The 13,494-nt window shown below is 55.8% G+C and overlaps 4 protein-coding genes across 4 annotated transcripts; 3 read left to right on the top strand and 1 right to left on the bottom strand.

Moving 5' to 3' along the window:
- Window positions 1-2,902: 2,902 nt before the first annotated feature.
- F5144DRAFT_544639 (chromo domain-like protein) lies at window positions 2,903-4,034 on the top strand (the record flags this gene model as incomplete). Its single annotated transcript, XM_066787307.1, has 6 exons — window positions 2,903-2,912; window positions 3,062-3,263; window positions 3,321-3,360; window positions 3,417-3,496; window positions 3,553-3,913; window positions 3,963-4,034. 6 exons carry the CDS (start codon window positions 2,903-2,905, stop codon window positions 4,032-4,034), a joined length of 765 nt encoding a protein of 254 aa, XP_066646008.1.
- A 2,282-nt stretch (window positions 4,035-6,316) lies between these two features.
- Window positions 6,317-8,272, top strand: F5144DRAFT_482448 (uncharacterized protein; the record flags this gene model as incomplete). The annotated part of the gene is made up of 1 exon (XM_066785336.1): window positions 6,317-8,272. The coding sequence occupies one exon, from the start codon at window positions 6,317-6,319 to the stop codon at window positions 8,270-8,272; it is 1,956 nt and encodes a 651-aa protein (XP_066646007.1).
- Window positions 8,273-9,609: 1,337 nt separating this feature from the next.
- On the top strand, window positions 9,610-10,791 carry F5144DRAFT_544637 (uncharacterized protein; the record flags this gene model as incomplete). Its single annotated transcript, XM_066787306.1, has 6 exons — window positions 9,610-9,775; window positions 9,832-9,926; window positions 10,006-10,261; window positions 10,317-10,340; window positions 10,393-10,631; window positions 10,684-10,791. 6 exons carry the CDS (start codon window positions 9,610-9,612, stop codon window positions 10,789-10,791), a joined length of 888 nt encoding a protein of 295 aa, XP_066646006.1.
- A 708-nt stretch (window positions 10,792-11,499) lies between these two features.
- F5144DRAFT_93531 (uncharacterized protein) lies at window positions 11,500-13,426 on the bottom strand. The gene is made up of 3 exons (XM_066793583.1): window positions 13,101-13,426; window positions 12,044-13,037; window positions 11,500-11,633 (listed from the first exon to the last, which is right to left on the bottom strand). The coding sequence occupies exons 1-3, from the start codon at window positions 13,136-13,138 to the stop codon at window positions 11,601-11,603; spliced, it is 1,065 nt and encodes a 354-aa protein (XP_066646005.1). The 5' UTR covers window positions 13,139-13,426; the 3' UTR covers window positions 11,500-11,600.
- Window positions 13,427-13,494: the final 68 nt, after the last annotated feature.

The following is a 13,494-nucleotide window of genomic DNA, read 5'->3' as shown; positions in this document are numbered from 1 at the left end:
TTGCAGAATGCAGCTGTCAGTTGCGGTTTGGCGAAGGGGGGTTGCTGACCGTTGAGGACCCGATACTACTTGGAATCTCGGGCCTCGGGCGGTTCCCGTCGGTCAGAGAGAGAACACTCTACAGCGTCGCACTTGTCGCAAGCTCTTGCATTTGGTACAGTGCAAAGCGGCCGTGTCCTGCCGTTCCATCCCGCTTATTCATCTAATTTCAGATCGCCAGAGTATCCTCGGTACGGTGCAGGTGGATTCCAACGTCTCTGAGATGATGCCCCCTGTCACATCGCCGTTGAGATTGGGTGCACTCAGATGTGGTCCCCCGGCAAGGAGAGGCCCGGCTGTCGGCTGCTTCGCTGTTGGCTCAGGCAATGGCTTGGCGCTGATCACGGCCTGGACCGCAGGCTTGTTGCGGCTTCTTTCGTTAGCGGGTTGGGAGCGCGAGAAGTGACAGGTCGAGAGGATGTGCCATCAGCTGGGAAGGGGACAGCTGTGAAGTGTGAATAGCCACTCGTCACAAACTAGCGGACTATTCCGCTATATTTAGCATAGTTTATCACTCCATCTTGGGGCCGGTCTGCGGTTTGTGCCTCTTAGGGTTGGTTTGATCTGGTTAATTTTGCCAGAAGAGGACGGATCCCCACAGGCATCCCGCAGCTAAGGTTGAGCTCTGAGGTGTTCCTGCATGTGCCAATTGCTTATTCCAGCGCGGTCCAACTCTCAGAGCCGTGGGAAAAAAGCCGATGCAAGACTGGAACATTTCTTTTTTCCTCCACGAACGGTGACCCCTTTCCACTTGGAAGAGTTTCGACCCCTTGACTGAGTAAATGAGCCCCCCTGGAGAGGTACCCGGGGATCCTAGGACCGGGCAACCCGGTGTACTTGCCGGGCCAATGACCGGTTCCTTGGCGGTCCCAAGAAGCTCATTAGCTCCGCCGTTAGCTTCGCCGAACGCCTGGGGGACAGTCCCGCCGGAGTGGATTGTCGCCGGATTGGATGTCATTCGCATCACTCGTGTGATTCCACAGAAGGAAAGGACCCTGAGAATCGACCACGGACCTCACAGAGGGCAAGCCGGAGGCGTTCCGTGTGGTGGTGCCGGGGGTGTTGACGGTCGGGGGTGTTGCGCGGATAGAGCCGGAGGCGGCAACGGCGGCAGCGGCATGATTAACTCGAAGCGGCCAGCGTGTCCATCAGCATCCTTGTCTTCGTTATGGAGAAACCGCTTGCCGTTGTTTGCACATGGGCCTCGAAGAAGAGTGTGGCGGGTTTCATGTCGGCGGTCAAGACGGGAAGTGGTTCAGATGTTTGAAACATAAAACGGATGTTTCCAGAGTTATTGGTTGTTTGCTTCCTGAAGACTGGGGAAGTGTTTCCACCTTATTACCCTTGTCCCGCCGGCGGGGGGTCTTGTTACCCGTCTTAGTTTGGAGCTTTGAGGGGAAAATCGAAGCGAGGGGGAGGGGGAAAGCGAGAGGGAATAAAAAGAGATACGAGGGAACATGCCATTATATGCTCCCTCCAGGAAATGTCCTCTTTTGTGTGTTGGAATAGTGCCACTGGAGTCCCGGGGTTCGTCGAGCAAGCGTGCTCAAGGTGACGAACAAGACAAATTAGGAGGAGGGCTGTGTTTTCTCGAGCGGCCACTCAAGAGCACCTCACTTACTGTGCCGGCGGCAGGTAGAGATCTGAGGCACAAACAAGGCAGTTGCGGCCTGACCTTTCTCCATTTCTAGCAACCGACCTCGCTTAGAGACCACCTGCACCTGCGGGATGAATATGGAAGGTACCTACCTAGGTCCGTGAGGCATTGCCCCGCTGACAACTTGAAGGTTGGGAAGGCGCCAACTGCCAGGTTCTTTCTTTGCCTTCTTAAGAACTTCCATTTTCCCCGCGGCCTCCATAGGAAAGGTGGTGCGCTTAAGAAACGGGGTTAAATAGGCTACCTGGGTAGCCTAATATCGAGTCTCTCAAAAGAACCATCACCCGACGGACCCTTGTCTGTAAGTCGAGCGACGATGAACCTGTCTCGCCAGCTTGGGGCCTACATTGCACAACTCAAGTGAGGTTCTTCTTCCTGCCGGTACTTTGACTTTGCAACTGACCAATTCGACCTTAGCAAGATCATATCCTGCTTGATCCCCAACTGAGCACGGAACGCTAAGAGGAGATTTCCGCGTCGGATCAACTAACTAACTCCCATTCTCAACACGTTCGATGCCCTTTGTTACTAGTGTTGGCGCCAGATTATCATCGCAGCTAGGCTAAGGCCCAAGCCGATGTGTCCATATTGAGAAAATTTGGCCACGTGGAACCCATTGCCACAAATGGGGTGCTGGTGAGAAATAAACTAGGTAGTGAAAGCGGAAGATGGGTAATATTTTGGCCTGGGCAGTACCTGAGAAAATAAAGGGATGAAAGACGGCAACAAATAGAGGGAAAAAGTGAGAGCCACGGGTGAGCATAGTCAGCGGCCCGGTGAGTCTCAACGCTTTGCTGCGGTGTTTACAAAACCGTCTCCATAAGAATAAGAAACAAGTGCCACTGGGTAGGTAGTTACGTGGTAGCTGCTTTCTAGCGCATGCGATTCTAATAAAAACAAGCAGCAAACTGGAAATAGGGTTTTGCTGTAATTCATAACCCTAACCCATTTCCTGTTCTTGCTGTTGAAGCTGTCGGCAAAGTGCAGTAGAGTCACGTGATACAGTTATTCGCCATTCCCGTTATGGCTCCAATTTCTTTCTCTGCCGCGTTCGCGCGTGCACGCGAAGCCATCACCACTTTCACGTTTCCGCCGAAACGCGATTCCAACTCGGGAGAAGAAACCACCAACACAACTCAACCCACCAAACTATCGAGTCATACCCATTCTGATATTTCCACTCTCGCTACGCAGTCATTTGTTGCGATGCCACCAGGTAAGCCCTTGATCACGTTACCATGAAATTTAGTTCCAAATCTACAAGCTGCGCCTCGGCTGGCCTTGTCACCAAGCGGTCGATATTCGACGTTCTCTCCCCCACAGCATCAAATGGGGTAGTTGTGTTTCTAACGATACCTCCTACAGCATTTAGCGACGACGAGGGCTCGGACGTCGGGGCCGATCAATCACCAGCCAAGAAGTTCTCACGGGCGAGGAATCCCGCGAAATACGAGGACGAAATCCCGGAAGACGACGATGCCGAATCAATGGACGAGAAGAATGGGGCTCCGGAAGGCGATGACGAGGAAGAGGGCGACGACGATGACGAAGATCTCGACGAAGAAGTGTACGAACCATGAGAACGAGTGGGAACCGAGGTGAAGGTTGCTGACATCGAGCCTAGCTACGTGGTAGAGAAGATCATGTCACATATGATCGATAAGGTAAGAGGTAGATGCCATGGTTTCCAGGTTGGGTTACAGTCTAACGCGAGCCATAGGGGAAGTTGCTGTTCGAGGTCAAATGGGAGGGCTACGAGAAGAAGTCTGACCGGACGTGGGAGCCGGAGGAGAACCTAATGTAGGAGATTGCCTTGCATGTTGGCGGGATGCACTTGGGCTGACCGTTGCCTCTAGCGATAACGCCTCAGACGCGCTAAACGAATATCTCAAGAGCATTGGCGGCCGGGACAAGCTGTACGAGGACAGCGCCAGCGCATTAAAGACAAAAAAGCGAGGTAGACCATCTTCCTCTACACCGCAAGCGAGCGGGAAGCGGTCAAGGCGAGCCGGTGACCACCCGGCGGACGGCGAACCGCCGCTTAGCGCGAAGGCGGTCACATGGAAACCACCAGCAGGGAGCTGGGAAGAGCACATCGATCATCTTGACGCCTGCGAGGATGAGGTATCAGGTAATTTGATGGTGTATCTCACATGGAAAAACGGCCAAAAGACGCAACACCCCACAAAGGTGATCTACCAGCGGTGTCCACAAAAGGTATGTTCCGGCATGATAGAGCTGCTTCTGCAAATGCTTACCGGTTTAGATGCTGCAATTCTACGAGCAGCATGTGAGGATCATCAAGAGGGAGTCCGACGGTGACTCTTTGGAAGCTTGAGTCTCCAAATACCCGATCGATTCACTTTCCGCACAGCCGGCGTCTCCCTATGCGCATTTTGATTAAGCAGCTGCGTCTTCTAGACAGACTCGGCGTTGGGCTTCGAATTGCTCTGGGAAATACATCCGTTTTTACTTTACCTTTTGTCTTGGTACCACGGCGTTTGCGTTTCGGGTCCACGGATGCAAGTAAGTTCACCAGGGGATGTTGGCCCAGGATGGCCGCCTCTGGCTGGCTCTGTATGAAGGAGCGATAATTAATTTTGAATTGGTAGTTGGTGCTTTACGCAACAAGATGAGACATCAATTCCACTAGGGGTCAATTGCTTCATGAGGTACCGTCTCTTTTCAACATCCCGTCCCATGTATCAGCGGTTTCGTGGCCATGACGCAGCCAACAGCCTCTGGCAGTTCGCCAGATCTTGGAGTTCAGGGTTTGACGTATCAGAACCCGAGTTGGAGAAGGGGGCTGGGCGGGGACCCCACCAAAATGGCTTGGTCACCCCTGTCTTGCAGGGGTTGGCATCCAGCTCGCTGGCGCTGCCAGCCTTCTCTTTTATTGACTTTTTTGCAACAATCAGGTGGCGGGGCAACCACCCTATTTTACGCGGGCGCCTGCTAGTCCCGCGCGAGGCGGCGGGCTGCCCAACTTGCGCTGCATCTTGATCTGCGAACCTAACTGCTTTTTACAACGTTACGGACCTTGTGTTGTAGTTTTTGTTAGGTTGTTTTGAACCCTCCGAGTTCTTGCGACGACTGTTGACGGAACACGACGTCTTCTTTGCGCAACGTCGAACCCCGCAGCGAACGGCCAACTGCTTGCTGCTGTGAGCTTCTCTCATCTCATGTTGCCCTCCAAGCTTCTTGCAGCTAACGTCTGACAGATTTATCTTCAACTGCCACAGTCCGACAGACGCACGTCGTCGTCGTCAAACTCGAAGCTCTAGCGCGACCCACGCACGAGCTTCCACTTACATCACCTCTCAAACCTACGGGCACAAACCTTGCCGTCGCCAACCGGTCGGGATCGGACCAACGTTACTCTGAGGGTGCAGCTCGCCTCCGCCGTGCCACGAGCTTCTCTGCCGACCCCTCCCATCCCGCACGACAGCGCCCCCCACCACACAGCAAGAGAGCGCGTGCCGGGCTCCGAGCCAGCAGTCAGTAAGGATGAAGCAAAACGATGTCATCGCGGTGATCATCATCGTCCTCTTCATCGTATTAGCGCTCATCGCGTTCGGCATCTACCACCTTGTCAGTGTCGCGCGACGGAATGTCCACGGGACGGTGACGACGTCGTCAAGTGGGAGCAGTGGTGATGACATGGCTTGATCAATTAAAACGTCGCGCTTCGGCGCATAAATTTCGACTATGCGCTGCGAAAGCGGGCGGCACCTTTTTTGGCTCACATCCCCACCCATGCGCAGCGCCTTCGCTCCGCAGCGGGCGTTCGGCTGTTCAGCGCTCGAAAAGGGGTTGTTAGTGAACCGACCCCACACACGAGGGAATGGGACGGATTCGCAATGAGGCAGACATGAGAGACAGTGATGGGTTTCTAATGACGACATATGGGCGGTCAATTGTCGTTGTTTCATCGGCATTGCATATATCACGGCGGGATGCACTTTTTTGGGTACACGGCGTTTTGGGCTCGTACAGTTGGGAGCGGGTTAAGTAAGGGGCACGGCTTGAAAGACGGTATGAAGCGACGAGAAATATGTGCGATATCCGTGCAAAGGGGAGGTCTTCATGTATAGTTTATTTTTTGTATACAAATATCCGTAGATGCTTCTCGCGCTCTTATCTGGAAGCGTGGTGGTCAATTCGACTCTGGAATTGAATCGACCCTCTTTCCCTCAACGATGGCGCAACTTCTTGCATGCGGGGTTGACAATTCCTCCGATACTTTTATGACCTAGAGAGCTTGGCTTTGTGATGTGTTCGGGTTGATGAGTAAGGACCCCGTTTGACGGAAAGAAGATGGGAAAAAGGTTACCCTTCCCATTTGTCAAAGATGTAGCCACCACGCCCTTCCCTCCTCATGAGCCACTGATTTGTCAGATTCGCGACCAAACCTCGCCATCAACATTTTATATACAACGACGAAGAGGTCGAGCAAGGAGTTCCATTAGTTTACAAACGATTCACATGAGACTTCAGCACATATACTCGTCGCTTCTCTTTTTTAGCGTAGCTCAGAGTACTACAAATTTCAATCTACCATTCCAAGATTCCAGCGTTCTTTCCCAATTTAACATCCTTGGCTACAACAGCCCCCCAGTTATGGCAACGTTGCTGGACAACACCAATGGCTGGCATGCCGGCGAGCGTGCAGTTCATACGCTCCTCAAAGTCCCCACATCAGGCCGCCAGAATCCAACAACTGCCGGGTTACCTCCCTCCTATGCTCATCGTGTCGCCGTCTCGCCACTACTGGCCGTGGGGACATTGGATGACCAGGGCCGGCCATGGACTTCCATCTGGGGCGGAGAACGCGGCTTCGCGCAGCGGGTAGCCGAAGGCATCCTGGGTGTACAGAGTCTGGTTGACAAGGCACATGATCCAGTGGTTGAGGCCCTCCTGGGCAAAGCAGCCGACGGGGAGGTGTTTCAACCAGAAGATGGGAAAGTTATGAGTGCCTTGAGCGTGGATCTCGAGACTCGAGACCGCGTCAAGCTGGCGGGCAAGATGATGGTCGGAACCGTGACGGGGCGGTCGGACAATAGCACCGTCGCCGAAACACAGCTTGCCATGATCGTCCAGGAGAGTCTGGGAAACTGCCCAAGGTACCTCAACATCAAGGATATCCGCGCCCATGTCCCCTCGCCACAACTGGTCTCGCCCTCTCTGCCCCTTCCGGCAGAAGCATTGGCCCTGATCGAACAGGCAGACATGTTCTTCCTCTCGTCCACGAACGGCCAGACCATGGATACCAACCACCGCGGAGGGCCAGCCGGCTTCATCCGCGTCATCAGCAACACCCCAGACAGCGTCGAGCTAGTCTACCCCGAGTACTCGGGCAACCGCCTCTACCAAACCCTCGGCAACCTCCACACCAACCCCCTCATCGGCGTCGCCATCCCAAACTACACCACCTCCGACGTCCTCTACCTCACCGGCTCAACCCAACTCCTCGTCGGTCCCGCCGCAGGCACCCTCATGCCCCACGCCAACCTCGCCGTCAAAATCACCATCCACGCCGCGCGCCTCGTCAAAGACGGCCTCCCCTTCCGCGGCACCCCCGGCGAACCCAGCCCTTACAACCCCCCCGTCCGCCGCCTGGCCAGCGAATCCCCGCCCTCCCTCGCAACACCACTCCAAACCACAACCGCCCCCTCCGCCACACTCACCCTCACCCGGCGCGACCTCCTCACCCCGACCATCGCGCGCTTCACCTTCCTCCTGCGTCCGCCGAACACCTCCCAAAAGCTAACAACAACCGCCGCCCCCCTCCGCTGGCACCCCGGCCAGCACATCACACTCTCCTTTGCCGAAGAGCTCGATATGGGCTACAGCCATATGCGCGAGGCCGATCCGCAGAGCTTGAATGATGATTTTGTGCGCACGTTCACCATTTCTAACCCACCACCCCCTCATCCCCTTTCTGGCGATGGGGAGAACGAGGGCGGGGAGGTAGAAGTACAACTAACCCTCCGCCGCCACGGGCCTGCCACGGGGTTGCTCTTTGCGCAGCGGCTGGGCCCGACGGTGCCGCCGCTGGAGGTGCCTGTGTTGGGGGTGGGTGGGGAGGCGAGGTTTCGCATCTCGCCGAAGGTGACGGGGACGGCGGGGGGAGGGGGTGGTGGTGGTGGAGGGGGAGGGAAGAAGGCGGTGTTTGTGGCGGGCGGGATTGGGACCACGCCGTTGCTGGCGCAGGCGCCGGGTTTGTTGGCTGGGGTTGCTGGTGGGAGTGGTTCGGGGGTTGAGGTGCTGTGGAGTTTGAGGGGGGAGGATCTGCCGCTGGCGGTGGATGTTTTTGAGGGAATTGAGGGGCTGGGAGGGGTGACGACGGTGTTTGTTACAGGCGGTGCGGGTGGAATTGGGGAGGGGGTGGTTGGGAGGATGAGGGAGTTGGGAGCGAGGGTTGAGGTGAGGAGGATGATGAGGGAGGACGTGCTTGCGGTGAGGGATGCTGCGAGGGGGACTAAGTATTTCGCTTGTGCGAGTCCTGGGTTGCTTAGATCGGTGGTGGATTGGCTTGGGGATGAAGAGGTTGTGTTTGAGAGTTTTGAGTATTGATCATGTGGTGTTAGTGTTCCAGGGGTTTACCTAAGGGATGTTTACTTGGACGAGAAAATTGGTCACACCGTGGTTTACCCTAGGAGGATAATTGTCAATATGTTACGTACACAAACGTTCGGCTCTCGGTTGAATCCAGTTTCAAGACAGTAAATCTCAATTTGTGACAAAAGTCGGCACGCATGTTATTTTGTATTATCTACTACGTACCTTGGTACACGACGCAGGCTCTGGCAGCGAAAGTATTCCGAAATCGGGGACTCGCCCGCGAACTCTGAAGCTCGAAGCTTAGATTCCGAGCTTCGCTCCCACTTTGTCCGACAGAGTTGGTATTAGCCGGGATTCTCCGGACTTTGATCGGTCTTCTGTTGCATTTCGTGTCTGTACAAGGTAGCAGATGTACAGACAGTCGTTCGGGTATGCATGTGCAACCTTTCTAGCAGGCGACCTTCGGCCCCGCCCGGCTTTGGCCCGAATGTACTGTGGGACGCTGGAACACACCCTCAGACGCCACGGGAACAACCTAAAAGTGATACACTCCGGCATGGGAGGCCTCGAGGTTGGGTCATGTGAAACCTGTAAGAACCCGTCAGAGCTGATGAATGGACGAAGGCGTTTAAAAATTGCACGTGTCTCTCCAGATTGAGAGCTCCGAGATTTGAAAGCTCCTGGGTAGGCTTGTGGTGATGCAGGGCTGCTTATCCGTTTCCATTCGACACTTTGGCAGGAGGCACAAGGAATTGTGAAACCAGACAAAACCAACAACCTGGGCCGGCCAGGTCGACGGGCCCCCTACACAATAGCGAGTTCGGTGTATTTTGTATCAGACTGCTATTGCGCGAGCCCAAGAGTGGGTTGCGCCTTTTTAGCCCACGCTTAACTCCGGCAGCGGATGTTGAAGAAAGCCCTGGTCGTTGCAGTGACAAATTGACAAAATGGATATTTAGCTCTTTGAATGAGCCTTTGGGCCCCCGCGTCAGTGGCTGAATAAGTGAATGGACCGCCCCCCATCCCACCTCTCTGCCTGGCCACCCCTTGTCACCTTCAACATCTACAAAACTCGTCTCTCAACAAATACTGCGACTCCTCTACCGAACCGACGACATCATTAGCAATTGCATCAAACCAACGGTCCTTCCGATTGGTACCTTTCTGTGCCGGGTTTCGGCGACAACTCGACTCAGATTCCCGATCAGCCCCGTCCTGCTCGGCATCGCTCACAGGCGCTGCCCCGCATACCCCGAACAGCGCTTCTGACCTGACCTCGCTGCGTCACCCGTCACGCGGCATCCTCGAACCTCAACACTTCGACGTCGCAACCACTCGATAATTCTAAAATGACCTCTGGAACCATCAATTCAGACACACAGACACCCGCAGCGATGGGGGCGGCCGTCGATGGCGCACAGGCGCCCTATACCTTTCCGACCCAGAAGCTGAAGCGCCAGATGACGCAGCCGGGAAAGACACCCCTGGTGCTGGTCGCTTGTGGTTCATTCTCTCGTACGTACCTGGCGCGGAAACATGGCCGCTGCGACTGCTGACGGACACTATGCAAGCGATCACCTATCTGCACCTCCGCATGTTTGAAATGGCGGGCGATTTTGTGCGATTCAATACCGACTTCGAAGTTTGCGCCGGATACTTGTCACCGGTGCGTCCAGGGAATTCTGAGGGGGGGGGGGGGGGGGGGGGCATAATTGAAACGAGCAAGGGCTGACCGAATGTCACAGGTCAGCGACGCTTACAAGAAGGTGGGGCTCGCGCCGGGTTCCCACCGGGTCAACATGTGCGGCCGGGCCGTTGAGCAATCGCCCTGGCTCATGGTTGACCCCTTTGAAACGGTGAACTGCGACGAAAATGGCGAGCCGCAATATGTCCCGACGGCCAAGGTCTTGCGCCACTTCGACCACGAGATCAACACGGTGCTGGGAGGCATTGAGGCCCCCGATGGGCAAATGAAGAAGGCCCGGATAGCACTTCTAGCTGGTGCGTCGATTCTCATTCGAAGGAACGTAGAGTGTTGCTAACATCCAATTCCCAGGCGCCGACTTGGTTATGTCCATGGGTGGGTTTTATACAGGGTCGCGTGTCTCAAACATCAAACTAACATGTACTAGGGGAGCCTGGGCTTTGGGCACCAAAGGATTTGGACACGATCCTCGGATCGTACGGCGCTTTCATCATCGAGCGCTCGGGGACTGACATCGATGAAGCCCTGGCCTCGCTTAGGCAGTACGAGAACAACATCTGGGTGATCAGCCAAGTCATCCAAAACGACATCAGCTCCACAAAGGTTCGCCTGTTTTTGAAGAAGGATCTCAGTGTCCGGTACCTGATTCCCGACCCTGTTGTTGAGGTTTGCCATGTCCCCCCCAATGCCAGTTTGAGCATTTACTTACCCAGTACAGTACATCGATGAGCACGGGCTGTTCTCCGAGTCCAACTCAGCCAAGTCCCGGAGCCGGACACCAGATGTTGGCCCCGGGCCTTCCAACTCGAAGTCTATCAAGGGCTGAGTGAATTGGACGCTCCGGTACGGCGGACAACAACCAGAACCGGTGATAAACTTGGGATGCGCATCGGGAGAAACTCGTGCAGAGGTTAGACCAGCAACCCATTGGTTCCGGGCGGCAGCGACTTGTCGGCGCGCAGAAATTGTAGCGCCTCGCCTAGACGTTGAGATACCCCGATACACGTTATCAGAGGCGTTGGGAGTTTTGGAGATGCGAGAGGCCTGATCCTTTGGCTACGCTTCGCGCCACTGACATCTTGCCGAGGCAGTGTCAAGCGCTAGGATCCTTTTCAGACGCCTGCTAGAAGAGCGGCGTGCTGTTACATTTCACGATTGGCCATAGACACTTTTTTGTAGTAAGGGGCGGTAATGAATCCTGACTGACGATCGCGAAACATCTTGCGATGACATCATTCGGCAACCGTTGCGCTCGCATGTGGTCTCCAGTGCCCTGGATTGGTTGAGCCCAGCGGAGGGCTGGCATGGCAGATACCGTGGCTTGCATGGTGCAGCGGGCGGGAGCATGCAAATGTCCGCAATGCCGTCCCCAGCCCATTGGGCCGGGTCGTGGGCTGGGCGGCAGTTTAGCCGTCCTCTTGCTTCACTTGACATGTATCAGGGTAGTTAATCCCCGAGCTGATGTGAGAGAAGAGTGAGCAATTGGGAAGGATTTAGGTTTGAGTAATTACTCATCTCCTTATGTTTTATAACCTTTCGGAACGGAAATAGGCTTCTTACTCTTCCTCGGGGTGTCATCACAACCAACCTACGGCGGGTATCCTACCCATGGACACCTCTCTTACATCTTACACATCAACCTAACTTACAACCATCCTTAACGCCGCGCTCACTCACTTCTCCCACCACCCCTTCGTCCCCTCCCCCCTGGCATCCTCCTCAATCCTCTCCCTCAACCAATCCCCCACCACCGCCTCCCCCTCGCTATCCAACCCCAACGGCCCCTCCTCCGCCCCAACCCCCGTCCCAGCCGCCTCAAAGGTCTGCACCCGCCGCTCAATCGCATCCCACCTCTCCCTCCACGCCCTCTCCCTCTCCTCCGAATCCAGCACCTCCCCCACCCGTTCCCCCTCCCCCTCCCCCACCTCCTTCCCCTCCCCTCTCCACCTCTCACTCCCCAACTGCACCCCCACCTCCACCGCCCCCGTCCCCGTCCCAGGCCGATACCCCCTCTTCCCAAACTCGTACATATCCAGCGACCGCATCATCAGCCGCGCCAGCGCGCCCGCCTGCACCGCAAAATTGCTGCTGTTGCTGTGGATCGTGTCCGGCGGGTCGTGCGGCGCCGAGTGCACCAGCAGCGTGTAGGGGAGTCGTCGTGTGTTGTAGAGTGGTGGGAAGGTCAGGTAGTAGGAGCGCGCGGGCTTGAGCAGCTTGGCGATGCGCGCGGCGCGGGCGAGGAGGGTGTGGGCGGAATCTTCTTCGGGTTCGGGTTCTTCTTTGGGTGGGAGTTCTTGTTTTTGGTCTGCTTCGAAGAGGGGTTCGGGGGTGGAAGTGGAAGTTGGGGGGGTTGGGCGGTTGGCGAGGGCGTTGATGGCGGCGCGGAAGCTGGGTTCGAGCGCGTCGCTGTCGCTGAGCGGGGTGGTGAAGTCGTCGGGGACGTGGAGGTGGGCGGTCTGGAAGAAGAGGCAGGCGGAGGCGAAGGGGTCGAAGAGGTTGGAGGGGTCGCGGAAGAGGGTTGGGGCGTGGGCCTTGAGGTCGCTGAAGATGCCTTCTTCTTCGGTGGCGCCGTCGTGGGGGGTGTAGAGGGGGTAGTTATTCTTTCGTTTGGCGTTGGGGAGGGGTTTCGCCTTGTGGATGGGGTGGTCGGGGAGAAACATGGTCCAGTTGTAGATGCCGTTGTGGGCCATCAAACCGCGGATGGTCATGGGTAGGGAGCGGATGGGTACGTGGGACTCGGTCAGGGCAAGGCCGGCAGCGAGGCTAGCGCCGAGATAGGAGCCGTAGACGTAGGCGGGACGGGGCGCGGATTTAGGGTCGGTTCCCGAGCCAAGGTTTTCCATGATCCAGGAGTAGCCAAAGTTGACATCGTGGAGAGGGGTGGGCCAGTGGAGAGGGATCTCGGGCGGTTCCTCCTCGTCAGTTAACTGCCACCGGTAGTTGATGACGGCAGTTGGGTAGTCGTGGAAGCATCCAGGGACCGGCGCGACAGCGTCAGGGCGAGGCTGAGAGATGGGTGGGATGAGAATAATCAGGGGGCTGCTGGTGTCTTGCCTGTTGATGTTGTGAAGGCTGTTGGGTTGGTTAGGGGATATTCGATATGGCTCAAGGTAGGACTTGAAGGGCTCACCTCACGGTAATGTCACCTGTAGATGCACATGGCACCCGTACATGTTCGATCGAGGATTGAGAGCTCAGAAATCTTGATTGGAACTGTCGAGGCTGAACTAGACATCGCACTCGAGTGAAGCGAAGCCATCGCGACATAACTTTTCGCGTTTCAATAAAAAGAGGGATGCTTTCTTTGTAGATTAAAACCCTGGTCTTATCTCATCCATTCCGGCTCTTGATATCAGTGTATCTCATGCTATTCATAGGCAAGATCGCGATTACCTGAGTGATGAATGGGGGACCTCGTTAACTCAACTCATCGCATGCAGGAATGGCCTGACCGGTTCGAACCTATCTGTCAATGTCCGTTTTCGTGCGGCCTCCACTGAAGCTCCGGGGCGGCAAATCAGGGATCAAG

The sequence above is a fragment of the Chaetomium tenue genome, assembly GCF_020726465.1.
Source record: "Chaetomium tenue strain MPI-SDFR-AT-0079 chromosome Unknown F5144scaffold_2, whole genome shotgun sequence".
In the NCBI taxonomy this organism is placed as follows: Eukaryota; Fungi; Ascomycota; class Sordariomycetes; order Sordariales; family Chaetomiaceae; genus Chaetomium; species Chaetomium tenue.
This window is presented reverse-complemented; position numbering and strand designations above follow the sequence as displayed.

What these genes read in the sequence shown, in the direction of transcription:
- F5144DRAFT_93531 (XM_066793583.1), bottom strand. Translation starts at nt 13,138, where the DNA reads ATGTACGGGTGCCATGTGCATCTACAGGTGACATTACC. An exon ending in CATCTACAGGTGACATTACC is followed by an intron (nt 13,038 to 13,100) that starts GTGAGGTGAGCC and finishes CCAACCCAACAG; the next exon opens with CCTTCACAACATCAACAGGC. An exon ending in ACAGCAACAGCAGCAATTTT is followed by an intron (nt 11,634 to 12,043) that starts GCGGTGCAGGCG and finishes GAAGTGAGTGAG; the next exon opens with CGCGGCGTTAAGGATGGTTG.